This window comes from Strigops habroptila, chromosome 6 (assembly GCF_004027225.2).
Source record: "Strigops habroptila isolate Jane chromosome 6, bStrHab1.2.pri, whole genome shotgun sequence".
In the NCBI taxonomy this organism is placed as follows: domain Eukaryota; kingdom Metazoa; phylum Chordata; class Aves; order Psittaciformes; family Psittacidae; genus Strigops; species Strigops habroptila.
Window position 1 is genome coordinate 37,437,449 of NC_044282.2, and position 25,995 is coordinate 37,463,443.

The 25,995-nt window shown below is 35.9% G+C and overlaps 1 protein-coding gene across 1 annotated transcript in view; it reads left to right on the plus strand.

Annotated features, from left to right (window-relative positions):
• COL21A1 (collagen type XXI alpha 1 chain) overlaps positions 1-25,995 on the plus strand; it is a 107,191-nt gene that overhangs the window by 36,743 nt on the left and 44,453 nt on the right. Inside the window, exons 9-18 of the mRNA XM_030490800.1 lie at positions 871-879; positions 2,395-2,478; positions 4,772-4,834; positions 13,562-13,615; positions 14,573-14,626; positions 17,152-17,205; positions 17,879-17,932; positions 19,066-19,119; positions 19,198-19,251; positions 22,269-22,322. Of these exons, the coding sequence (XP_030346660.1) occupies positions 871-879; positions 2,395-2,478; positions 4,772-4,834; positions 13,562-13,615; positions 14,573-14,626; positions 17,152-17,205; positions 17,879-17,932; positions 19,066-19,119; positions 19,198-19,251; positions 22,269-22,322 (534 nt within the window). The remainder of the gene's footprint in view (positions 1-870; positions 880-2,394; positions 2,479-4,771; positions 4,835-13,561; positions 13,616-14,572; positions 14,627-17,151; positions 17,206-17,878; positions 17,933-19,065; positions 19,120-19,197; positions 19,252-22,268; positions 22,323-25,995) is intronic.

The following is a 25,995-nucleotide window of genomic DNA, read 5'->3' on the forward strand; positions in this document are numbered from 1 at the left end:
TGTCAGACTGTGGTTGTGCCAAAGCTCCTGAACTAAGCAGGGGCTGTATATACTAATTACAGCCTGAATTCATCCCCTTTCCTGGAGATACATGGCTGCATGGTAATTTTAAACTCCCTATACGATCTGTGGAGGAAGATAACCTTCTCTAGAGGTTGCCTAAGATGAAAATTGAATACAGAGGAAGCTGTCTCTCTCTGTAGGACTGTGTATGAAGTCTGTGGTGACTGTGTGCATTAGAAAGCTCCTGTACATGGTGCAGCTAATGGTGCCTACAAAACCATTAAGACAGACAATTTCATGGTGGTATGCTGAAATATTTGGGGATGGATTGTTCTGTGGTGTTGCAGGTATTGGAAAACTCAATTCAGCTAATAGCAGAGTCTAACACAGTCACACAGGAACAGGAGAAAAAGCCAGCCTTGCCTCTGTGCTGCTGCATGTTTTCTCAGATGCAGGATTTAGGCAGAGATCAGAGATTTTAGAAATATTTTGGTACATTCTCTGACATGAAAGAGTAAGCAGAGGGTTTTTTTTTTTTTTTATGAGAAGTTACTCCTGGCGGGAGGTTTGACCCAAATCTAAACATTTAGCATGTGAATATTTACATGGTTCAGTATTAATTCTAGTTTTGTCATTGCCTTTTAAAAATTGCTACTGGTAGCTTCTGTTGAAAGACCCTTAAATGAAATTAAATTCATATATATTGATAGCAGCTGCGCTTAAGTCTGAGTTTAAAATTATGAATTATAATTCCTTGACAGTTACAGTCCTAAATTTATGATTGGTTTTGGTAGTGTTTACAAATGAATGGATTTTGCTTATTACAAATATTGCTGTACTCTTAAACTGTGTTTCCTCTTGTTTCAGAATGGAGAGGTAGGCTCAATCATAAACTGCTCAAACTCAATTTAAGGTAGTATTTGACTTTATATAAACTTCTCGTTTTAGGAAATTTACACTTTGTTTTGATAAGAGGACAGAAGTTTGCTAAGCTTCAAAGTGCTGGATTTTCATTAATTGAACTCTAGTCAATAGACAAATTAAAAATCAGTTTTCTGAAGAAACCCATGTTTATTAGAATAAATGACCCGATATCTTTTCCCAGTTCAATTGAATTTCTCTTATTTGCAAGGGTTGATGCTGCTGCAAAATGAACGGGGATATGCACAGTCAGATAGCTGCTACCTGCATCATGCTAATGAGAGCTCTCTGAAGGGGAGCTTGTTTGGAGGCTTAATGTGATAGCTTCCCTAAACATCCTCTTGGTCCCCTAGCCTCCACTTGGTTCCGTTGCAAAGGAAACTTGGATTTGTGTTTTGGTCAATCGTTTGACCCTGAGAAAGAATTACATTCAGAGAGCATTATAGAAAGTCTGCATTTTAGGAAATATGATGAAGATGTTCTAGAAAGAGTTTTAGATAATAAAAAAAAAAAACCTGCTTTTTTGTATCTTGTGTTCTCAAATTTTGCCTTTCCATAGCTCTAAGGATTTGCTGGTGAAAAAAAAAATTGCTGAATCTAGCTTCATTATATAGATTTAGTACAGATGCGTGTAAATTTGGGGCAGATGGGATTTAGTACAGATGCATGTAAATTTTGACCTGAGGCAGATGGGATTTGATCTCATAGCGCTTCCCTTGCCTGCCTTGGCAAAACACAAAGGTTTCATGTGGTCTCAGTGGTGAGAAGTAAATACCTAAAAAAATAAGAAAAAATACCTCTAGAAGGTCATTTGGTCTGCCAAGGTTTAGTTTACTGTTGTTTGTGTAGGGAGCATTGTTTGGAGGACACCTCGTGGTCTTTGGAAGATGGGTACTCTGGGGGCCAGGAGTAGTGACTTGCAGGAGTTAGTCATAGCAGCCATGCCCCACCTTTCCTCAGGTAACTTCCTAGCTGGGACACATGCTCAGGAGGTAGGAGACTTCAGCTTTAAGATTTTTTCAAGCTTGCTGCACATGATAGCATGCCCATCGGTTGTGGTCATTATGCTTTACATAATATTTGTTAGATTCTTTTTACAAACTTCAGTTAAATAGTTATATTTGATAACTGATCATGCTTCGAGTGATTAATATCAGTTAGTTTAGGAAAAGAGTCTTGCATGTTGGCAGATTTAAAATTATTAAATTCTGTGACATAATATTTGTGGAAAAGCAAATAGAGTTTCAGATATCAGCCCAGTATCAGTACTTAATTTTTTATTTGTTTTGCTTCTGGATAAAATGATGAATTCATACATGCAAATTCAGAGCAGTATTCAGGTAAGCAGACGTTCCAGCTGAACAAAGGAGATGGAGTCAGGACCTACAAAACTGAAAAAAAATCAGCTTCATATGATGTTTGTTGAATGCTTTTGACATGTGTATTGATGGCTGGTTTCACTCTTGGTAGTGCATGAATGGTCCTAGTGACGTAGGCTCAACGCCTGCCCCCTGCATATGCCCTCCAGGAAAACAAGGACCTCCAGGCCCCAAAGTAAGTCTCCATTCTGTCTTATTGAGCACACATGACTTTCTTTTTTCCTTTTTTTTTTTTTTTTTTCCCCTTATTCTTGTCCAATCTGTCTTGGCCAGTCATAGTCAGACAGATTAAAAAAGTAGGGGACGAATTCTCCCGGTTCTGGTTTCCAGTGCATGAATGGAGTGATTAGAATCCTCAAGGCCGTGTTTTAGTACCATAAATCCTAGTAACACAAATGTATCTTATTTTTTAAGGAAAATGTTCATGGATTTAAAATTGTGTTTCCTTGCTGTTCTGCAGAAAATGATCTTTCACTGTTAAGTGTTTGAGAATGAAATGGTTTGCTAATGGAAGTCTTAATGGAGCAGGGTTTTTTCCTTTTTTGTTAAAGAATTGACTTAGATGCTTCTTGGGAGAGTTCCACCTTAGCTGTTCTAATGATCACCTTCAGTGTTGGTGAAGGATTTAGAAACAGACTTGAGTGTCACATGTCTGTCGTGGCAAACTGAAATCCCTAGAATTTTGCCATAGTATCTTTCTCAATAACTGTACCAAGCAGTGCTTCCAGAAGGTGCTTGCCTTATAAGAGTGGACAAGAAATTGCCAAACCGCTTTCATTAGACAAATTATTAAAAAGCCCTCTACTCATCATCTAAGGGGTTAACAATCTGCCGCAGCAACATCATGTCAGAGGGCTTTTTGCTACAATGGTAAAGGTTTCTATAATCAGGGAATTGGAGTCCACAAAGATGGAGATTATTTCATAGGATTGAATTTTTGTGGTCTTTTACCTTCTTTATTCTCTTTAGCATATTAGAAAAAAAAAAGAGAAGAAAGTATTTATCATTTAAAAAAACTTAAAGCCACAGTTAAAGCTACATCCTGTAAAGTATGAAGGGGTATAAAATTTCAGAATTAGGGTAACCTATAGAATTTTATTTAAATACCTGCTGTGTGTGCAATCTCTCAGTTTTATTGCAGTATAATATTTTTGGGGGGATAACTGAATAATACAGGTAACAAGATGGTACCTAACATCTAAAAGTCTGCAGCAAGAGCGAAAAGGAAGCAAATTTAAAATTGTATAGGTTATCTTAACAGTTTTTCTTAACTTCTGAATACCTGACTTTGTAACTGTATAAGTTTAAACTTAATTTGTGTGTTTGTGACACTAATGGATTACAATAAAATTAATTAAATTAAAACAATTTAAAAATACAAGTAACTGATATTTTAATATTTTCAAGTTAAAGGCATAAAACTTCATAGTTTAGATAGTATATTTGAAAGCAAATTTATTTCTGCTCTACTCTCGAACCTGGACTTCTTAATTTGAACAGTAATAATTCCAGATAACCTATTATGCTTTTTTAAAGAGACAATATTCTATATCCTTTTTCCATTTAGTTCAGCATTACATTGCTGTGGTTTATATGTGAAAAGATTTTTTTTCACAGTCACATTGAAAGCTAGTTTCGTATCCTGTTTATAACAATTCTGCAGCTGTAACTGGCCCGCAGGTCTATTGATGGTTAAGGTTTAAGAACATGGTACCTGCTTAATGCTCTTGTAGAAGTAAAGTGTTTCCATAGATCAACTGTTACTGGATTTTGCTGGGCTTAAATCAAGTCTGTTAGTAAAATAAACAGAGAACTTTTATACACTCAGAGTATATATTGAAGTGGAAGTTAAGTTCCTGTTTTGTTACCATAAACACGAAGCCTGGAGAACTGGTTTTCTTTTCTTTTAACATGGTCATAACAGAGGTTATTGACATAATTGCAAACGGTTTATAAGAAGAAATCTAATAGATTATATTTTTTTAGAGAGAAATAAGTATGTGGAGAGGAGTTTAGTATTTAGCAGGTTTTAATCCTGGTTCCTGCCTTTCCAGTGCTTTTGCTTTAAGAATTAGACTCAGCCAAAGCAGACGAGAGTTTTCTTCAGAGTAGAACTACAAGATTAACAAGGGTTTAATAAATATTTTTTCATCTGTTTGGTCAAAAGTGTTTTTATTTCTGCTCAGATGTTAAAAAGCTTGAAAGCATTTGAGGTGGTGGGCCAGACCTGTGCTGTAACTGAGTGTGAGCTCACTTCTTTAAGTCCTGTGCAAGAAGTTAGGGAGAATTTTCGCAGAGAGGGGGTTACAAGATCAGTTCTTTTTTGCTGTAGGAATTACTCCTCAATAGCAGGTATCAGGGCTTGCAGCCACTGTTTTGTGGAATTTATTAGGGTTAAGGTTGCTCTGTGCTAATTTTAAAATGTTCTTTCATATCTTTTGTGTGTTAACATATTTGCTTCTCCATAGGGTGACCCTGGGCAGCCTGGTGATCATGGTTATCCTGGTCGGCCTGGTCCAGATGGTAAGCCTGTGAGTACTAAATACTTAGTCATATATTGTAAATGCAAAACTAACAGGAGAAAATACATGACACCTGATTTTCAAATTTAGATGATTTTGTCTCCATTCTTTGAAACTGTGAATATCACTTGAGTGCTATCTGAATGTAACAATTCTATGAAGACGTTATTCATAGTATTTTTGTTTCAAGCTAAAATATTGTTAATATGACAGCATGAGTTAGGCGTCGTTGTATAACAGAGAACAGGCTATGAGTGCTCCTCTTAGTCCTTGCATCAGTTCACAGCAGTTATCACCTGACCTTCAGTCTTTACTACTTAAGAATTTTTGGATTAGAAGGCACTTTAGGGCAGATAAAATCCTGTCTATTTTAGGGATTGCTTCTCATGTATAAGATTTGTTCATTTAATTTCTTTTTAGGCTGCCACAAGTAGTCCATCAAAATATGTAGATATGCATATACAAAGTTAAAAATTAAGGTATTTTTCAGTTCTAAACATTATGTGTTAAAACATACATCATAAAAATACCTGTGTTTTTCTTTTATACTAGTTTTTACTTTTTAAGGTGGCATTTAATTATTAGGAATGGTAAAGACTGGAAGAAAGTAGATGAATAACATATGTCCCTAAAATAAAAACTACAGATTTGGCAATGGCTCATCTGGTCTTTGTGGTTACCATTTTTTACTGTAATAAAATTGTAATAAAAGCAAAGTGGTATATAAAAATAGCCTAAGGTTTCATTAAAAAAAGATATTAGATCTCTGAATCTAATTGGAAGCCTCTAAGATATTGACAGCCAAGCTTCCCTGTTCAGTAAGGTTTTGTTAACAGACTGCAATCTGTAACACCAAAGTGGTGGTGTGCATCTGTGTAAGAGAAGGCAGGCCAAAAGCTGTGAGACTTGACCACCCATGTTTCTAAGAATGTGGCCTCTGATGTTGCTTAGTGTTCTTTAGAAGCTATTTTATTTATATTATATTAATTTATATACATTTATTAAAAAAAAAAAAGAAAAATGTAAAAGACAATTGGGAGCATTAAAGTAGTTTGCTTCCGAAAAGAGGATAATTTCTCTGCTTGGATGCCAAAAGCAGGAAAAGAAAAGTGCATGCATGTACTAGGAATTGTTAATTCTTTGTAGCTTTTCATTCGTATTGTGAGGATTAAATTTTATGCTTGAGTCTTTAGGTTGTAGTGTTATTTTGGGATCTCCATGGTGAAGTAGAAGGGAAGGTATGCATCATGTCTTGAAAGCCGCAGAAAATACAATTAAGAATGAGTCCCAAATACTGTTGAGAATGAAAATATAAGATGTCCCAAAACATTAGAAAATACAAGCGGATGAGTGCAGAGAAGACAAAACCATTTATGAAAGAAACATTGTGTTATGGACTGAGGAACTAAAGGTCTAAGGGTTTGGTTGAGACCTAGAAGGGATATTAAGTTGTTTTGGGGCATTTTAGTCCACACTTGACAAACTAGAGAGACTTCAGAGAATGGCAAAAAAGGCCTGGACTGGACCTTTCAACTTCGCTTTTAGTAATTTTTCTGTCCTGTGGAAAGATTCATGAGGATACTGTAATTAATCACGAGTCTTTGCCAAATCTGCCCTTGCTTATCAGTTTTAGTACCTCTAGCATGTTATTCCTACTAAATTCCTAATTAAGTTATTCTACTGTGGTATTTGGAAAAATAAAGTGATACTGTAAAGCTGGGATGGACTGGACATTGGTAAGGAACTGTCAGTTTCCATTGTCTCTTTAAAAAAATGGATTAAGACTTTATTTCTGAACAATGTTATGGTTTTTTGCCTGTGAGTGAGTCATAATGTGCATAGATGGGCATTCAGTGAACATAAAGATTAACAAAAGTGTCTCAGACAGTTAGCAAAGAATCAAAAAGCCCTGCTAATGGAGAAATGTTATCATTTTACTGAATTGAAGTTCATATGTTATTTGAAGTGCTTACAGTTAAATTGTATAGCTTTATTAACTGACTAATTTCTTTGAAATATCAGCTGTAGCTTTTTGCACTTGTTCTTTGTAAGGCCATAATTGCAAACCTATTAGATCATCTGCAGCTCTGGCCAGTACATTATTGTTCCTTATAGTAGATTTTTGAGTGCTTTCCCAGCTACCTTTTAGCCATGAACAACAGGACACCCTTCAGATTCACTGTGCAGGAAAACAGATTACTCTGTCTTTTTCTTTCTGATTTACTGATTTATTTGCTAATACAAATTTTTCACATTTTATGTGCTGTCAGTGATTTTCCTTCTTTGAGATAACTTTGCTTATATGAATCTTTTTAGCTGTATCCCCTGGGAACTCTGAAAAGCAAGATCTTCATTCAGACAGCACAATAGGCTTACAGGTAGTTGCGTAGTCAGTGTTGTTTAATCGAATGGCTTTTGCATGAAAAGCTTTTCTTGGAAAGTCAGTCTTTTCTGTTCCCAAACACATTTTTATGCTCTCTAAAGTTATTCCAGCTTGCCTATCTGGTATTCATTTTCTTGGAACACTATAACCGGTCAACAAAATGTTTTCCTCTGAGAAAGGTTGTAGGCATGCATTTATATTACTATATGTAACTGACTTTTAAAGTAAAATGTCAAAGAAAATTTAGTTTATTGTTTGTGGGCTGGCTAGGTTGTTGTAAACCTTTGTTTCAGTCCAGAAAAATTCAAAACAATTCCCATGATTATCTTCAATATTACCAGAAAATAATTGTTCACCTGCTGTTAGTAAAATTGTTTGCTGTAATATTTGGGGAGGTGAACATAAACATGATTCATTTTCAATCATTCTTTAATTATTTTTTTTTAATAGTTCTGTTTATAGAGTCTTTGTTTTTTCCCATTAATTGCCACCTCTGTTTATTTTCCATACTCTGATATATACAGAAAAGATCAATTAAAGTAACTGGAGAAAAGCATAAAAGTGAGAAGCATCACTGGTAATTAAAATACTTTTTTTTTTTTAATTAAAAATGTCATTTGGGACCTGAACTGATTACTTTGTCATGTCAGGAGAAATCCCACTGGTAAATATCACAGGGCTAAAAATAGTATTGTAATCTCAACTGGAACTCATTTTAATGGGCATTATTCATCAGAAAGAAGCAGTTGGAGTGGTTGCTGGCCCTGGGAATGCTTAGCAGCCTGACTGTGCAGTCACAAAGCCATTTTTTTATTCCGAAGGATACTTTATATGTACTGGGGAAAAACTCAAGTTAAGGGGAAAAATAGATGAACAGAGTCTATGCAGTGATCACTTGTGGTTAATAAAAGCGATAAGTTATCAGTCGGCTGAAAGTGATGAAAAAATATACTTATTTGCCAACTTTGAACTTTGAACCATGTGTCTGGCAGATTTGGACAATTTTCCAGTATTCCATCTAGCTTAATTCATGAAAGTTTGGAACCATTTGTCATCTTTACAGTGTCCACAAACAATAAGGAGTTTAAAAATAATTTGGTGAGACTGACTTTACTGATATGCACACATACATAGTTCATAAGGTTTCAAAACCCTCACATAATAAGTAATTTCCAATCATTCCAATATTTCTTTTTTAAAAAAGCCCTATAGAACACTATTACAGCTGTACTACCTAGAGTTTAGTAATAATTGGTGACCAACTGAAGACCAAATCTTTTATGGTGGACTTAGGGTAATGGCAATGGCCAAGCATTTCAAAAGTACTTTTGGAATAAAAATGGGTAAGTTTCATGTATATATAGGATTACCTGTCCTATTGGATGGTTTGCCTAGGGATTTAAGTTGATACAAACTCTGCAGCTAATTTTCTCAGGAAACTTTCACATAGTTGCTAATTCAGCTGTAAAATGCTGCTCTCAATTTCAGAAAAATAAATATTCCTCAGTAACGCACTGTGACTTTGTTCTTCTGAAAGGAAATATGTTTGCTCCATTCTATTTCAATCATGTAATGGCTTCACCAAGACCTCCTACTTTGAAATGAGGGCGATGCCTGATGCTGACTTGAGTTGCATACAGCTATACATTTCAGACAAAAGACTGTATGATTATCTTCAGCAGCCAAGGATAGATGATGAGGATAAGAACCTAAGCAGTGAGCAGGAAGTTATACTCTCTTGGTACATCATCCCATCTTCCAGAAGTTTGAAGCTTGGGAACTTTTAAAGCTTGATTTATGACCTTTTATTTAATAATCTTGGTGGATTTTTTTTTTTTATCCTCTGTTGGTATTTAAGCTCACAACATCATGCTCAGGTAAAGAATACCGCTAGCAGCTCTGAGCTATGAAAGCCTTGGCAGGTGACAGAGTAGCCAATGTAAGGAAATGCAATTAAATGAATTAAACAGGCCCAAACAAAACAAAGGGGGGGGAAAAAAAAAAAAAAAGGCAACAGCCAAGGCAACAAAAACTGTTTTCTCCCATAATAATGTTTATCTGATTACAAATCTTTGATCAGGAGTCACCCCCAAATTTATATTGGAGGGTAAAAGCTGCATTTAGTTACCTTTGTGATCCAGTACTGGATCTGCCCTTCATTTTCATGTTTTGGTATGTGTAGACAGAGAGGCTTCACTGCAGAGACAGTTCTCATAGCCTGCAGAAGCAGGTGCCACGAGAAGTCCTCCTATGGGGCCATGCTATTTAATGGAGGGAGGAGAGAGGAGATGACACTTGTACTGAACTCCTGAGTTACCACTGCTTAAGAGAAAGGAGTAAGGCACAGGGTCTAAACAGACCTGCTGGAGAGGACTGCTCGATCGATCCACGTGTTCAAAGGGGTGGGAAAAGAGAAGTGGTAGGCGCATGAGTACAGGCATAATGAGGTGTTAGAAAAGATTGTTTGGGGGTGGGAGTGGAAAAAAGCTCCTTGAGAAAAGGAAGAGGAAGGACCTGAGGCAAAAACATTAGATGATAACTTCTCAAAGGCTGAAACAAATCAAATACAGAAAGTCCTTTCTAACATTTCTGTGGCATTGCAGGATTTTAGTTACTGATATTGCCAGTGAGGGAGAAGGTCATATCGTGACTGCAAATTTGAGTGTTGGTGGGGATACATGTCTGAATAGCAATAAGAATTTCTGTCCTTTAAGATGTAATGTATTTTTGAAAAGGCTTTGAAACTTATCTTCTAATGCTTTAGATAATTATGCTTCAAACTGACTTTAAAGAGGCTTCCACAGAGGTCCACAGACCTCTCTGTCAGAATGTTTTCCTAACATCAAGTAAAATCTTTTGCAGTTGAATTCCATTATGCTTAGTTACATCACTCTAAATAGTTCTGTTTACTTAGTGTTTACAGTCCTTAAATATCTTTAGACAATTACAGTTGATCCTTGGTTATTTCCTAGCCAAACTGAGCTTGTTTACTTCTTCCTTGTCTTTCCTGTTGTCATGCTTTTGCCATTTACGTTGTTCAGTAACTCCAAAAGCTTTTCAGTAAGGAAGCGTGAGGTGCAGTTGGCATTGCCTTATCAGTATGACCTCTATTTTTATTTGTATTTTCTATTTGTCTGATGTGATTCACCTATGAATACTGCCTGAACTTTTGTCCTTTAGGCGAGTGCATTGAAGATACACCTGTAAGGTGCTATTGCACCTAACAGTTCTTTGGAATTAAGAATTGTCCTATGTCCTTCTTGCTCAGTTTTTTCCCTTACAGGTAAACTAACTTTTGTTTTCCAGCAAGGCTCTTATTCACTGATGATAACAGTATTGCTAATTTGAGTGTGTCCTTTATGTAAGTTGTTTACCCTAAGAAGTCTGTTCAACTTTTTACCTTATCAATATTTGTAAATTATTCCCATTTTATTTAACATTCCAAAGTTACATTTTATCTGTAATTTTTTTTTCTTTTTTTTTTAAATATGCAGCCATTTGGTACAAAGCTAAAGTGTCTCAGTATCTTGCTGTTTATCACTTCACCTTTACAGATTTTTCAGGCACTAGAAATTTATCAGTACTGTTCCACCCACAACAAATTGAGAGGGAGATTTTGGATAATCCTGATTTCAGTTGCACTGATGTGAAATAACGAATAGGAATACAAACAGAGCGCTATGGAGTAGTGCTGATTGACAACATTGATGAAACATTATAGTTGGGGTTGAGTTTGACACCTACATTTAGTGTTTACATGTGTACAGAGTTACTGGGTGTCTAAATTCCTGTATTAGTTAATAGATATTTAACTAATTTAACCCAGGAGGTGTGGAATTCTAGTGCAGTAAAGTGTTTTGTCTTGCCCACACTGCTGCTTCGAAAAGATGAATGCCTCCCAAATATTTTGTGCCACTGTCTTCTAACACTGGGTGGCTGTCTAAAGAACCTCAAAAGGCATGAGATGCCTGTGTTTAGGCAGCTAGATTCAAAACTGAGTATCAAATTCAGGGTTAGCTAGAATACTTTTCACACCATTTGTGTGTCTTCTGAAAAACTCACGAGAGAAGACAAGGTCCAAATAAAAAGAATTCTTTCTTTTTGGTGGCAAATTTGGTGGTTTCACCTTATTTGAATGTTTACATTCAGTCCTGAACTCACATCTGTAACAATTCAAAAGGCAATTTTCAGTTATGTCCCTTTTATGTAAAATGTCAGCTAAGGCACAACTGTTCTTGAAGCATATGTGTGTATGTCACATATGTACTCCTATTGAGAGATTCGAGGTTAGGGGAAGAGGACTTGAGCTGACTGAAGTGCAAAAAAGTTGTGGGTGTTAGCATGTAGACTGATGATTCCTACTGCAGAAGGAGTAGTGAAACGAAGGCGTGCTCAGTTTTTATGAAAGCTGATTTTCATAATTTATAGAAGGTGTTTTTAACTTGTCCAAACAATTGCCATGTTATTTGTACTGGACAGTGATTCTTGTTTTTGTGACTTTCTGTGGATTTCCTTTTGAATCTTGTCTGTTCCAGCTTTCCAATAAACAAACACACAGACAGCGAGTTTGGTTTGCTTTGAAATTACATTACAAGATCTAGCTCTGAGCTAAACATGTAATTTTATAAGCTGAAAGTTCTGCCATCCTCCATTCATCTTGTGAATTTTGAAATTCAGTTCAGCCAGGAAATTGTCCTTCCCTACTTCTTCCCTTACTCAGGTAAAAGGAAGGGAAATTGCATTTCAGAAATCTAGAATGTGAAATAAAGTTTTATTTATGTAGAATTATATCCTACAGAAAGTCATGCAAACTTTTTCTTTTTTTTTTTTTTTTTTTTTTAATAAAAGCATAAACTTTTAAAAGTCATTTTTTGGCTTGGTGAGTTGTTTCAGCTACCAAGGTGGCCTGTAAGCAATCTGGAAATGCTGCACCATTTACAGTTAAAGCTGATTTTACTAGAACTGTCTTGAGCACTAAAAATGAAATGCTTGATAAAGTATCTATGTATGACAGAGACCTAGAATTCTGTTTACTTCTATACTAAACATTAGCAGCTGGTTCATCGGGCATCTGCTCAAATGTGTTTTGGGAAGAGGGCACAGCAAGTACTCTCTTGTAACTAAGCGAGCAAATAATTTTAGCTCTGTTTATTATCCCAGGAAGCTTCGACTGATTTAAAGAAGAAATCAGACATACACATTGCCTTCTTTGTACTAAAAAGGTTCTATTAGCTCCTTTTTACCAGTTTGGAAATCCCCCCATTAAATTTTGTGCTACGTTTTAAGACTGAAACTCATTTAGAAATAGGATTGTTAGTTCTTCTAGTTCAAATGAAGACCAAATTCTGGGTATTTGAAACTGGATAATCCATTTTATGGGATTTATCAAATTTAGTTTGGGCTCTCTGTTGAAAGGTCTGAGCCAGTCAGTCTCAGAGTTTTATAGGACAAGTTCTCTTCTTGTTCTCAAAAAAATCCCTGTTTGTAGCTCATTTTGTCCATTGGAATGACATGTTTTCAATAAAGCTCAGTAAAATTGCTATTCTTCAGTTACTTGCCTCTGTTAAAGGATTCCTCTGCAGCACTTGTTAATTTTGCATAAAAACTGGCTATCTTTGCTATGCTCATTGAATCCAATCTGCCAGAACACCTTAGACATGTATTTTGGGTTCTGTAAAGGTTCTGTTGTTCTGACAATGTTGGTTTCTAGTAAAGCATTCCTGAAATTCTCTTTTAAAGTCATGAATTATTTAGTATTTCTTTTTGTAGTCCCAGTCATCACATTGTTTGGTTTTTTTTTACTTGCATAGCCTGTTATATATCTTGAAGTTCATAGCTAAGTGCTTAGTATTGAGAATGGATATTTTTTTTTTTTATTTAGAGATACTTTAAAACTAGCTGTATAATGTATTAGAACGTGCCTTGTTTGTTAACACTTATTCCTGTAACCGGAAATGAGCCTTGAAAAGTCCTGTCAAGAAACATCAGCTATGTTTCTTGAGAGAGAGAGAGAGAGAGAGATTGAAAAAGTGTCTATGTATGTGGGTTAATTTGTTCTGGTTTTTTTTCCCAATTGGACATAAACCGATGTGTTTGTTACATTCTCACTTAACAATTCTAAAATAATGGATTTTAGCATAAAGTTTGGAGCTTGCGAACTTCAGATGAAGAGACAAAAGCTGAAATCTGAATCTCATAATCAGGATAGCAGTTGCTAAAATTTGTGACCCAGAATGGCAGGGTTGTGCCAACAGTTCTTTAGTAATCAGGAAGCTTTTTTTCCTTAAGTAGGTGTTTGGAAATTTGTAAATATAACTTATGTAAAGTCACAAGTCTTGGTTTCTTTTCCTTAGGGATATCAGGGATCAGCAGGAACTCCAGGTATCCCAGGGACTCCAGGGATTCAAGTAAGTTTTGGTTAGAATTTGGAAATCTGAGAAAAATCCTGCCAGCTCTCTCCCAGTATCCATTGTTTGTCATTGAGAGTTAAGGTGTGGGGAATGAAAAGCGCTCAAGGGATGACATGAAGTCAGGGGTCATCCTTGGGGGAATTGTTTTGGAACTTGCATGGCAACCAGCAGGTTGAGGGAGGTGATTCTCCACCTCTATGCCACTCTTATGAGACCCCAACTGGAGTACTGCATCCAGCTTTGGGGCCCCCAACATAAGAAGGTCATGGACCTGTTGGAGTGAGTCCAGAGGAGGCCCATGAAGAAGATCAGAGGGCTGGAACACCTCTCCTATGAAGAAAGGCTGAGAGAGTTAGGGTTGTTCAACCTGGAGAAGAGAAGGCTCAGGGGAGACCTTAGAGCAGCCTTCCAGTACCTAAAGGGGGCCTACAAGAAAGCTGGAGAAGGACTTTTTGTCAGGTCGTACAGTGACAAGGGGGAATGAATTTAAACTGCAAGAGGGTAGATTTGGATTGGGTATTAGGAAGAAATTCTTTACTATGAGGGTGGTGAGGCACTGGAACAGGTTGCCACAAGAAGTTGTGGCTGCTCCATCCGTACTAGTGTTCAAGGCCAGGTTGGGTGAAGCTTTGAGAAACCTGACCTAGTGGAAGGTGTCCCTGCCCGTGCTAGGGGCTTGGAACTAGATGAACTTTACAGTCCCTTCCAACTCTAACCATTCTATGATTCTATAACATCTGTGAACTAGTACAGGCTGTGTTCCCCAGTCATGGGTTATGATAGTGTGATAGGTATATTTGGTGCTTGGTTCTGCTTTCGTATCTGGTTACTGAAATGATGTGATCGGCTTGTTGACACATCCTTCTGCAGGTTATGTTGTGTTACATTTCTGTGTCTCATCCTCTACCAGATTGAGTTAGTATTTGAGCTGGTTTTTAATTTTTTCTCTCTTAGGGACCACGTGGCTTACCAGGTATCAAAGGAGAGCCAGGGAAAGATGGGGCTAAGGTAAAAAAAAAAGAAGAGTAATAAATAAAAAAATCAATTTTACTCTTACCGTTTATCATTTTTGGTTGTACAATGAAACAGTATCAATATTTTCATGAGGCTTCTGTGAGAATTGTTTGTTTAAAAAGAAATAAAGAGGTATAAGAATTCTAAATTTAGAATGTTGCTTCAATTCTGAATCTGATCTGCTTTATTTATCAAAGTTTCTATAGGCTTTACCACTGCCAGTAACACCTTTATTGCACTGAATAATTTATATTTAGAAAGCATATCTAAATATGGATACCTGTAAGCATGATGCAGACATCTGTCAGAACAGTTTCTTTCTATGTCTTCGCACCTTTTTTCTCTTTAAGTGAGCATCCAGATGAGCTAGGTAGGAATTTTTGGATTGCACTTTTTATCAGAAAACACTGACTAATTGAAACCAAAGCTTTTTATGGAAAAATTCTAGCTGAGGTGTGGCCAGTAGCTTGTAGCTGCAGACAGATGTGGAAGCTTATATGTAACTCCATTCTGGTAATCAGGATGAAGTTGAATCTGGATCTCCTGTGTACACAGTGAATAAACTAGCCATTGGCTGTAGGGAATTCTCATTGCTATGTAAATATCTGTGTCCACCCTTCTCTCACACTTTTGCCCTATGTTTAGAAATGTTCTAATTTCACTATGATAAAAACACATTTTGGTTTTGGTGTATTAAAGATTAAAAGCCTTTTTTGTAAAATATACACTTGTTTTCCAAACAAATTTTACTGTAAAATTTTCTTCTTCTAAAGTTCCTAATATTAAAAGCAGGTCCTTAAATTCTTCACTGTGCAGCAGAGTTCTTAAATGCATAATTAGAGCTGAAAAATGTGCTTCTGTGTTCTGTGATTTAGGCACCTTAATCTAATTGATCTTATATGTTAATCTAATTAATCATTCAGTATTGGGTCATGTGCAGAAAGTAAGATACTGATGTTGAAGAACTCTAGTCTCCTGGCAGTGCAGGGTTGTGACAGATAGAATATTTCCTAATGCTCAGTCCAGCCTTGTTTAAAATGTGCCAAGAAATAGGGCTTCCACCACTGTTTTAGAAAACTTCTTCCACTGTAAAAGAAGTCTTGCCATTAGAATTTTTTTCCTGATAATTCATCCCAAATTTTCATCTCTTCATTTCGTCCCATTACTTGTAAAGTTTCTGTAGCAACTGATTTAAAACTGTTTCCAGTTTTGGTTTCTCCAATAATTGAATCACCACTTCTGAGCAGAAATTGAGGCTCCATTCTTTTTCATTAAGAAGCAATGGATGCATGAAGTGTCTATTTTATAAACTTTGCTGTTTTTTTTTTTAACTCAATTCCATTGCCTATTTTCAGTACTTCGTTATGGAGAGGTATTTTGATAGCATTGACCCACAAGCTGTCATTCCTGTGGTCATGTTCCTGTCTTCTGTGAATATGTGACTTACACATGAATGGTTTTGATAAAACACTGAGACATGATTTTTTTTATCCCTGGTATTAGAAGTTGAAATATTACACAAAATAACTTTCTGAGCATAATTTACTATTACTCCTTTATGATTGAAATACATTAAACAAATTGAAATCTGTTACTCCATATAAAGTTAGATATTAACTGAGAGAAAACATTGTGATTATCCAAAAATGATTTGCTGATTGGCTCTTTGTTGTGAGTGAAGTAAATCCTGTCTACTGAAACAAGCAACTAAGCTTGTTTTCATTATTTCAAGTCAGGTAGTGCCAAGTTATAATTTAGTCTTTTGTTGTAATTTCTCAAGGGAGATTGCAGACAAATTGTCAGATAAGTATCTTCAGTGCCAATAGCAAAAGTTTTGGAATTCCTGATATGTAACACCTGTGAGGACAATAAGACTAACTGATGTTTTGGCTTGTGTTTTCAATTAGCGACTGCTTTTACCAAAGTGGATTCTTTCTTCCACTGAAAAGAGAGCTCATTTGTCAAAGTGCTAAAGTTGTTTTAGAAGTGTATTTTGGTTTAATTTTGTTTATTTTTTAGAAAGAGTATTTAATACCTTATTTTTTAATACTTCAAGCATCTCGAGTAACTGCTGAGAAATTTGATAAGGTCAGTAGGCCTTTGATATTTTCAGTAAGGTGTAGGAGCAAAGCCATCCCAGATTTAGGGAATTTCCTTATTATTTGGAAATTAGGATTGGATGGTACAATTATCACTGCTCTACAGAGATTTTAAAGCTCTTTTCAAGCTTTTTTCCCCTCTTGTCAAAGTTAAATTGCTACTTTTGAACCTCCATAAGCCTCATTGAAAGATTACAATAAAATTTATACTAAAAGATTCAGTGATTTTTTTTTTTGTACGTATTGAATCTTGTTTAAAGATTAACAAACTCTCATCAGTGATCATACCAGTGTTATGTAGTTGATATGGTGATATATAACATCTTTTCTCTATTTGTTGATCATTGAGAATATGAGTGTTGTTATAGTATATTACTACTTTTTTTGATATAAAGATTTAAATTATGTTTGCTCCTTTAGGGTGACCGTGGACTACCTGGTTTTCCTGGATTACATGGGATGCCAGCACCAAAGGTTGAAATTAAATATTTCTTGTTACAATATTCATGTATTTTAGCTTACTCTGTAGTTTAACTTGAAGGAAAAATAAGTTTATATGCAATATTGTGTCAGTGCCTTTGGTGAACTACATGAAATGAATTGACGTGATACTGAAACTGAAGGAAGATACATGCCATGAGACTATATTATGTACATATCAAGCAATGGAAACTGCCTTTTTTTTTTAATTGCTATTCTGTTCCATGGGATTCTTTAGTAATCACTTTGGAGTTTGATTTTGCTACTGCTTAGAACCATCTTCATCACAAATGCTGTGTCAAAACCCCCAAAAAATTCTTGAAGTCATTCAATTTGAGTGATAGCGTTTCGAAGGATAGTTCTGGTCTAACACAGTGAATTTATGTATTATTTTCCCAAAACCAGTTGAATTTGCTTCTTATTTTTTCCAAATTTGTGTTTTACACTTTTCATATAAGGTTTTTAGAAGATTGCAGCACTTTTAAAGAGCTTCTCCCTTAGGAGAACTTGGAAAATTCAAAATTTGCATTTACTCTCTTGAGCATATTTTTTTATATCAGATGGAGCTCTTTGCCTGCTTCATTTTACATAAATGTATACTTTGTGTATATTTATCTGTATATAACTACTTCTATTTTAAAATTCAACTTACACGCATTTTGTCTAGGGAGAAAGGGGTCCTAAAGGAGATCAAGGAGTACCGGGAATATATGGGAAAAAGGCAAGTAAGCAAAATGGTATTGGTGTCTGTGCTGGTGACCTTGGCTGGCTGCCTGGTGCTCCCCCAACCACTCTCTCATTTCCCCTCCTCAACAATATAGGGGGAGAAAATCAGATGTAAGAGCTTGTGGGCAGACATAAGAACAGGGAAATTACCTACCAATTACTGTCATGGGCAAAACAGACTTGTCTTGGAGAAACTTAATTTAATTTATCGACAAGTAAGATAGGTTTAGATAGTGAGAAACAAAGATAAAAATTTAAACACCTCACTTATATCAAGTAATGTTAAACTCATACTCTGCTTATTTGCATATTTTGAGATCTCTCTTTATCCTTCTGTTAGTGAATTGATATAATTAATTTTAACATAACTCAAGATAGAACAGGTTGTGGCTGCCCCATCCCTGGAAGTGTTCAAGGCCACGTTGCACGGTGCTTTGAGCAACTTGGTCTAGTGGAAGGTGTCCCTGCCTGTGGCAGGGGGGTTGGAACTAGATGATCTTTAAGGTCCCTTCCAACCCAAACCATTCTATGATTCTATGATTTTATAATGAAAGTGCTTATAAATATGTTTTTAAAAAATATATCTGTCTTTAATATGGGGTATATGTAATAATTATATTGCAAAGTCTGTGCTTTTTAATACATAGAAATGCACATGAACCATATAACTGAACAGGAGAGGGAGAGGAGTAAGGAGAGAGAGGAGAGGAACACATGGATGGAGTTAGGCTGATAGCAGCCTGAAAGAGAGGTGTTATTATAATCCATAATTCATATAAACCAGGGTGTGCTTGTATGTAAAAATTTATATTTCAGAGAGCATATTTTTTGTTATCCAGTGTTAACAGTTACATTTTCATCTGTCCTTATATTTTCCTCATGTATTTATTAGGTTAGAGTTTTAAGCAATTTAAAAGAGAGTCCTTGTTCACATTTCTATATTTTAGATCATACTTATGTTTCTGTAATGAGGGTTAGTTATTAATTGACCACTGGCTGAGTTAAGAAAGAAACAGATCTTCCATACGTTTTCAAAATTAGAAATAACATACATGAATTATAGGTTAAATATACTGAATTTACAGCATAAACATTGAGTACTCACTTTTTGTTTGCTGTATTTCTCAGGGTTCAAAAGGAGAGAAAGGTGACATGGGATTTCCAGGAATGCCTGGGCGATCTGTAAGTTTTGTGAAGACAATTTACCTTTAACTTTTGCTTGTTAATTCACCTGCTGGTGACTGTTAACCATTTCCACAGGGAGATCCTGGCAGAAGTGGAAAAGATGGATTACCCGGAAGTCCTGGTTTCAAGGTATGTACAAATGTATATTTGTATCTTGCCAAAGTCTTCAATTGCATTGCTGTTGGTCTAAATATACCCAGGTTATTCTGGAAATTAAAATAATGTGTGTTACTGGGAAATGCCAAAATTTACTGCAGTCAATGGGCAGACTTCATTGATTTCAGTTGGTTTGTGAGCAGGAGCAAAGTTTTATTAGAAGTTTATTCATGATCATCAGAGATTGTTTATACTTTGTCTCCCTTACCCTGTTTGTGTTTCTCTAACTCTGTGAATCTGTTAGTGAGATTTATATATAAGCATTCCCTGCAGAACATAACTGTTGTGTACAGTTAATAAGGAAGTAATCTAAATATTATTATTGCTTTTAAGGCAGCTGGGTGAAAGTTAGGGTAAAACACCTTCAGGATTGGATTCATGTTAATGTTTGTATTTTCTTCAAAGTGCAGTGCCTTTTGTATTTAAGTTAGACTGTTACCTGTTACAACTTTTGTAAGATCAACCCATAAGTTTGCAGTTCTATTTGCTGGTTTTGGGTACCCCAGGTGACCTGTAAGTGCTATTTCAGGAAGACACAGGTCTCCTGTAGGTGGCACTTACCAACGAGATGTAGAAGCCTTGGCTGCCTTAAAGCAGCTCACATAGGACCAGGTTTTTGTGATTAGGTAACTGGATCAAGCCCCTGTTCGCTGTAATAGGTTCTTAGATCTCTAATGTATCTCTAGACAACTTCAGAGAGAAAAGCACATGTAGGCATCTTAATTTGAAGTTAAAGGGGGGAGTTATTACTTACATACAATGCTATAGCACTGTTATCCTAAAAATTGCTCAACTTCAATGTATAACTAAGCATCCTGCAATTAAAAAAATTATTATTTAGGAGAATACATCTAAAATAATAACCTTTAAAAAGACCATATAAAACTTAACTTTTATGATAGGTAAACTCAATATTTCCTATTTGTTCTCTTTAGAAGGCCTAATGACACTGTACTAATAGGTAATGGAATAAATTTATTTTATGTCAAATTAGTGTACTGTTTTGTTTTTTAACTGCCCTGAAGTTTACACCCTTAAGATATGTTAGTAAAAGAAGTTGTAAATCTTAATTACAGAAAAAAATATTTTCTTATTGCTCATTTCTCTGGTTGGCGTCAGCAATCAACAGCAGATTATTTCTATGATACTCAAGGACTTTTTCTTTATTTGTTACTTGGTTTAGTTTTAAATACTCCTGTACTAATTTCATTTTTATCTTCAAATCCCATTAATAGCTGCCTACAAATTGTCATTATTAATAAATATCTGCAAAAGCATTTGTCTCTGATACTTGCAAATACATCAGACAGACAATTTAACAGACATTTTTAAAACACTCTGCTATGTTTATATCTATGGATGTAGTAGCTGCCGATGTTGCCTCTAACGTTAACGGTGGTCTAACCAGTAATGCCAGTGGAGTCTGGAAAGCAATTCAGCTCAAAGAAGGCAGACTTGTAGGTACTGGTTTAGTTGCCTACAGAAAAGCATTTGGTGCATTTGAGATGCATTAGTGCCCAAAGCATTGTAAGGGAGCTGACAGTGTGAGTCCTATGGAGGGCCAGCGCCTTTCTGGAGTAGGAGCAAAGACTCACACAAGACACCCTTACATATCTCAAATGTGACCAAATGTCTATGTCCAGGCAATGAAACTGAGTTCCTGGTGGCTGGTCAGCTGAAACAAGCTTCCATCAATTGTCTTAACTAGACTTGGTTGTGATAGGACCTTAGTTATCCATCTGAATTTATTTTCAATGAATCCTACCCTATTTAAAAAAAAAAAAAAAGTATATATAAATATATATAAAAATACACACAGATATCTCTGTGAAGTTCATGGAGAAATTCTTTCTCTGGTGTTATAGAAAGTAGAAAATAGTAGACATTAGATTTTTTTCTCTCTCTGGTATTTGATAACATGGACAGGCAATAGTTGCAGTTGTTTAACATAAAATTTTAACTGTCACTGGTGGCCCTTTACAGTGAAGTATTATGTTGATGAAGCATGAATTTGGAAAATATTTTGATATGGTTTTTATGCTTGTAAAGAATTTACAGATAATTCAGTATATTAGTTGTGTGAACCTATGCACATTTAAACTGAAAGATATTTTCTTGACTATTTTCTTAATTACTGCAGTACAAAAATATGACATACTCATTAGTTTTTATTCATTTTATAATACAATAGTTAACAAAAGCCATATTCTTTATTCAAACATTTTGTCAGCTTGACTTCAACATCTGCTTGCTATAAAACATTGCTTCATACGGGGTCTGTAATCAAATTCAAAGCAGTAACGAACAGGCTGTCTTTGAAGGAAATTTCTGCTGGAGCTTTCCTGTTTTCTTACAATATTCATTCTGGGAAAGAATGTGGAAAAAAAAGCATGGCTCGAAACCCAGATGTTACCCATTGTTACGTCAAGTCAATTTTTTGTAATTTTAAGTTAATTATTAACAGATTATCTTTTATTTGCATTTGTTTTATGTTATTTTATTACAAGAAGTATTCTTCAAATTTTCAAGATATTTTTGGTATCATACATCTTTGGTATCATGCATATTTTGAGTAATGACATAAAGATTTGATCATGTCTGGTACTGCTGAGTTCTGAAGTGCTTTGGAATAGTTTTCAGACGATTAGTTCTACTAACAATTAGAAATAGCAATTTATTACTATTTTATGTGCTTCTTCAACCAGTAGTTGCCTCTCTGATTCAAAAGACAATTGTCTCTCATTTCTTTTTGCAAATTGTTCGAGATCTGTCTGGACACAGCATGAGAGAATATGAGATTGACAACACTTCTTACTGTGTTTGAAACTGTTTTTAAGAGATGTTTGTTGATTAAGCCTTGATCATGTGTATTGGTTTTGCATTTTACTTATATTAAAAATAATAAGTTGCTATTTGAAATAATTATTTTTGTTATGCAAATGAAAGGGGTTTTTTTAATATTGTATTTAACAGTCCCTTTTATTTCAAAGGGAGAAGTCGGAGACCCTGGATCTCCAGGCCTAGAAGGACATCGGGGAGAGCCCGTAAGTGATTAAATTGCTGTCATGTCCTTGTGTACTGATTGGTTTTGTTGGGTTTTTTTTTATTTAGTTAATGGATGTTATACTTCATGTTTCATCCGTGTTGATTTGAATTGTTTGATATGTCCATTTTTGTAAAAGTGCTTTTTATTTTATGGAGCTTGTCTTTAAATTTGGATTTAATAAAAGAAATAAGCTTTAAAGTCAAAAATGCCTTAAAAGAAAAGATACTTAACTATATTGTTATTATATACCTGTCTTGGTTTAAGCCCAGCCAGTAACTCAGAACAATGCAGCTGCTCACTCACTCCCCCTCTTCTTCCCCCCTGCTCCCGTAGGGATGGGAAGGAGAATCGAAAGAAATTGTGTATATGTTATAAGATTGCCTCATTATTGACTTCTTTCCTATTGACAGGATGGTATAGTTAGATATTGATAGTTTATTTTTTAACCTGTCAACCCCCCCCCCCACCCCGTTGTCCAGTTTTATTGGCCTTTTACTTCCTGGCATCTTGTTACAACTGTCCATGTTATCTGTATCTCTGTTCTTCTTGCTTAGCTGGGGAACATGCTGATGCATTTTTGTTTTGCTTGTTTCCAAAGACGTTGTTCCTCTATTGGTGTTTGGGCAACTCATCAGGGCAGCTCATTTTTCCTCCTCTTTATATGTGATAACTAGACTTTGTCCTCCTCGTTTCCTTGTTTGGCTCTGTAAGGCCACCAGACTTTGCTTGAAGCAGGAGAGCCAAGATACCCGTAGAAATAGCTGGGGATCCAAGATATCTGTAGAAATAGCTGAAAGCTTTGAGTGTTGAGGGAGAGCCAGCCGTCTTCAAACCATCAGTAATTCTTCTGTAGGCAAAGAGCAGTAAATGGAGCTCAGTTGGTGGAACACTGCCTTGTAGATGAATTATATTCTGAATTACATTTTAAATTGGAAGATAAGGAGATACAGCTTTATACATTCAGATTTTTTTCTGGTATTGGATGTAAAGGGAGGCAGTATGTGTTATATGGTACTGAAATCCAGTAGAGAGTTGTGATAACTGGGAGATTGAAACAACACTCCCAGCTGAAAAATTCCCAAGCTCTTTAATTTTTTTTAATGTATTCACCAAGATCTCATAAAACACTGTGCGTAGACTGCAAAACACTGGGCAATCATTCCCAAGAGACTTTCTTCCCAGTTGGCTGGCTTAAGTGAAGAACACACATAATTCCTCACTTGGCTTTATTTTTTCTTCTTTTTCTGCCTCAAATAACTTTGAGATGTATTAACCTTTTACAGTCTATGGTATCTTCAGATGTAAGAAAAACTGAAAGTGAATTTTCATTAAAACCCATGAAACACAGGTCAGTAGGATTTTGTATATAGTTAATTAGTACACCATAAGAAACATGTTGAGATAATAACAAGACTTCTGTTATTGTCCCTAGCCTTGTTTTGTCTCTTTTCATTTTTAGAAAAAATGTTATCTAGTCACTGTGTGGTTTTTTGTTTTTCTTTTTTTTTTTTTTTTTTCATAGTCTGAAAAACAGGAAGGAGAAGGCATTCCTGACCTACGGGATGCTAAGTATTTGATACTTTAAAAGCTCTCTTTCTGATCTAGAAGCTTTGGTTAAATCTGACCTATAACTACTAAAGAATCATAGAATAGAATAGTATGGGTTGGAAAGGACCTCAAGATTATCTAGTTCCAACCCCCCTGCCATGGGCAGGGACACCTCGCAGTAAACCATATCACCCAAGGCTCTGAAATATATTTTTATTTAAAGTTAATATAAATACTTCACAATATGACATTACTAACAGCAATGTAAACTCATCACTTAAGTCCCTTTAGTCTCTTTTGCTTTAGAGACAAATGAAGTGGCAGATTTAAGACATTAAAATCACTAAGCAGTCTTTTAAAATGACCGTAAAATAATATAGAGGAAGACTTCCAATATATAAACAACTACAAAAGATTTACACAAACTTAACATGGCAAGCCAGATGGCGCTGTATGATTTATTTATAATCAGTGGAAGTTCCTTTGAAGAGGAGGAAGTCTACATGCTGATCAGGAAATTACCTCAAGGTATCCAGTGGGAAATGTAAGACACCTAGTTATACTTGTTCGTCTGCCTGTTTTGCTGGTGTAGCACCAGACTGCATGTGCAAACCTGGTGCCTCCCATCTATTTAGAGCTTGGAGAAGGAGCAAAGGGCATTTATGTGCAGCAACTGTGTTAAAAGTGTGTGCTTGGGCTATGTATAATGAAAGCTGTCCTCAGCCATGGAATACGTGGGCTCCCCTGTTCAAGTAGAGGGTAGTTCACTTTCATCTGATGGAAAGTAAGCTGGATGTGGGGGCTGTGAGGGATCTCTTGTGTAATTTATTGCTTTTGTTGTTTCTGTTGTTCCTCCAATGTGTATTTGATGTATAACAAGTAAGCGCCTCCTCTCTGCTCCTCTTCTGTGCAGTTCAGTGTGATCTTCTGTGGTGACATACCCTAATAGTTAGGGTACTGATTTGGGAAAGAAGGGCTAAAGTCTGCTGAGCCCTCCCTGTGATGCCCAAATAGGTCGCCTAAGCCCAAGACAGGCCTTGAACTGTATGACTCTGTATAGTTAACTAGCCAGATGCAGCTGTGTCCCTAGGACAGCTCAGCAGGTTACATGGATACCCCACCTATACAAACACACATGCAAACAGTCTTTATTTCTTCCGTTCAGCCACATTAGTGTTAATAAATTAGGCTATATCTAAGTTGGTCTTTATAAAAATAGCCATCTTATGATCCCTCTTGCCTTAGCAAATAAAAAGAGCATGCTTGCAAAATGAATGCATCTTGAGACATCTAAGAGGCAACTGTTTAGGATGGAGAGCACAGCTGAACTGAACTCCCATTGCCTTCAGCCTCTGAGAGGTGCGGTTATTTTCTGGACGACATACTTGCTGCTATATTATTACTCTTATTAATCCCCAAATTTATGAAGAGGAAAAAGTAGGTTGTAAAGCTTAAGTAAATAATTCCAAGTGATGTGATTATTTTCCCTCAATAGTGCTATTTGGAACTTAAGTTAGCCAGGCCATCCCAATCCTACCCACTCTGTGTAAGAATAATGTTTGACAGCATGGACAGAATAATTTAGATAGTATTTAGTAAAACTAGTAATCAAGCTCATTTTAATGATGGCAAAAATAGGCCATGCTGTTACTTGAGTAGTTTAATGGCTAGTCATCTATCTTACTGATGACAGGCTGCTTTGATAAATACATTTTTTTGAGAGGCCAACTATCTAAATGATAGAATTAGTCAAGATTTATTTACCTTAATTTCAGCCTGACTGTCCTTTTTAACGTAGGTAGAATTTTGTCAGAGGTTGGTTTCTGTGGAAGCTGTGTTTGACTTCTTGTGTTTACAATCATGCAGATGGGAACTCTTCAGTCAGTGCTTGTGGGTGAAGCTGGCAGGGCATTTATAGCAGTCTTCCAGGCCTAGCATATGCTGTCCTGCCACAAGTAAGATATCTGAACGTTTGCAACTGCTCATGTTCACTCTCCAGGAACTATATTTTTCAGAAATAGAGCTGCGAACACTTGAAGTGGTAGAGTTTGCCCTTAATATTTAGGTCACATCACAAGATCTCAGATGTGGCCTTGCTTCTGCCAGTGATAGCAGCATAAAAT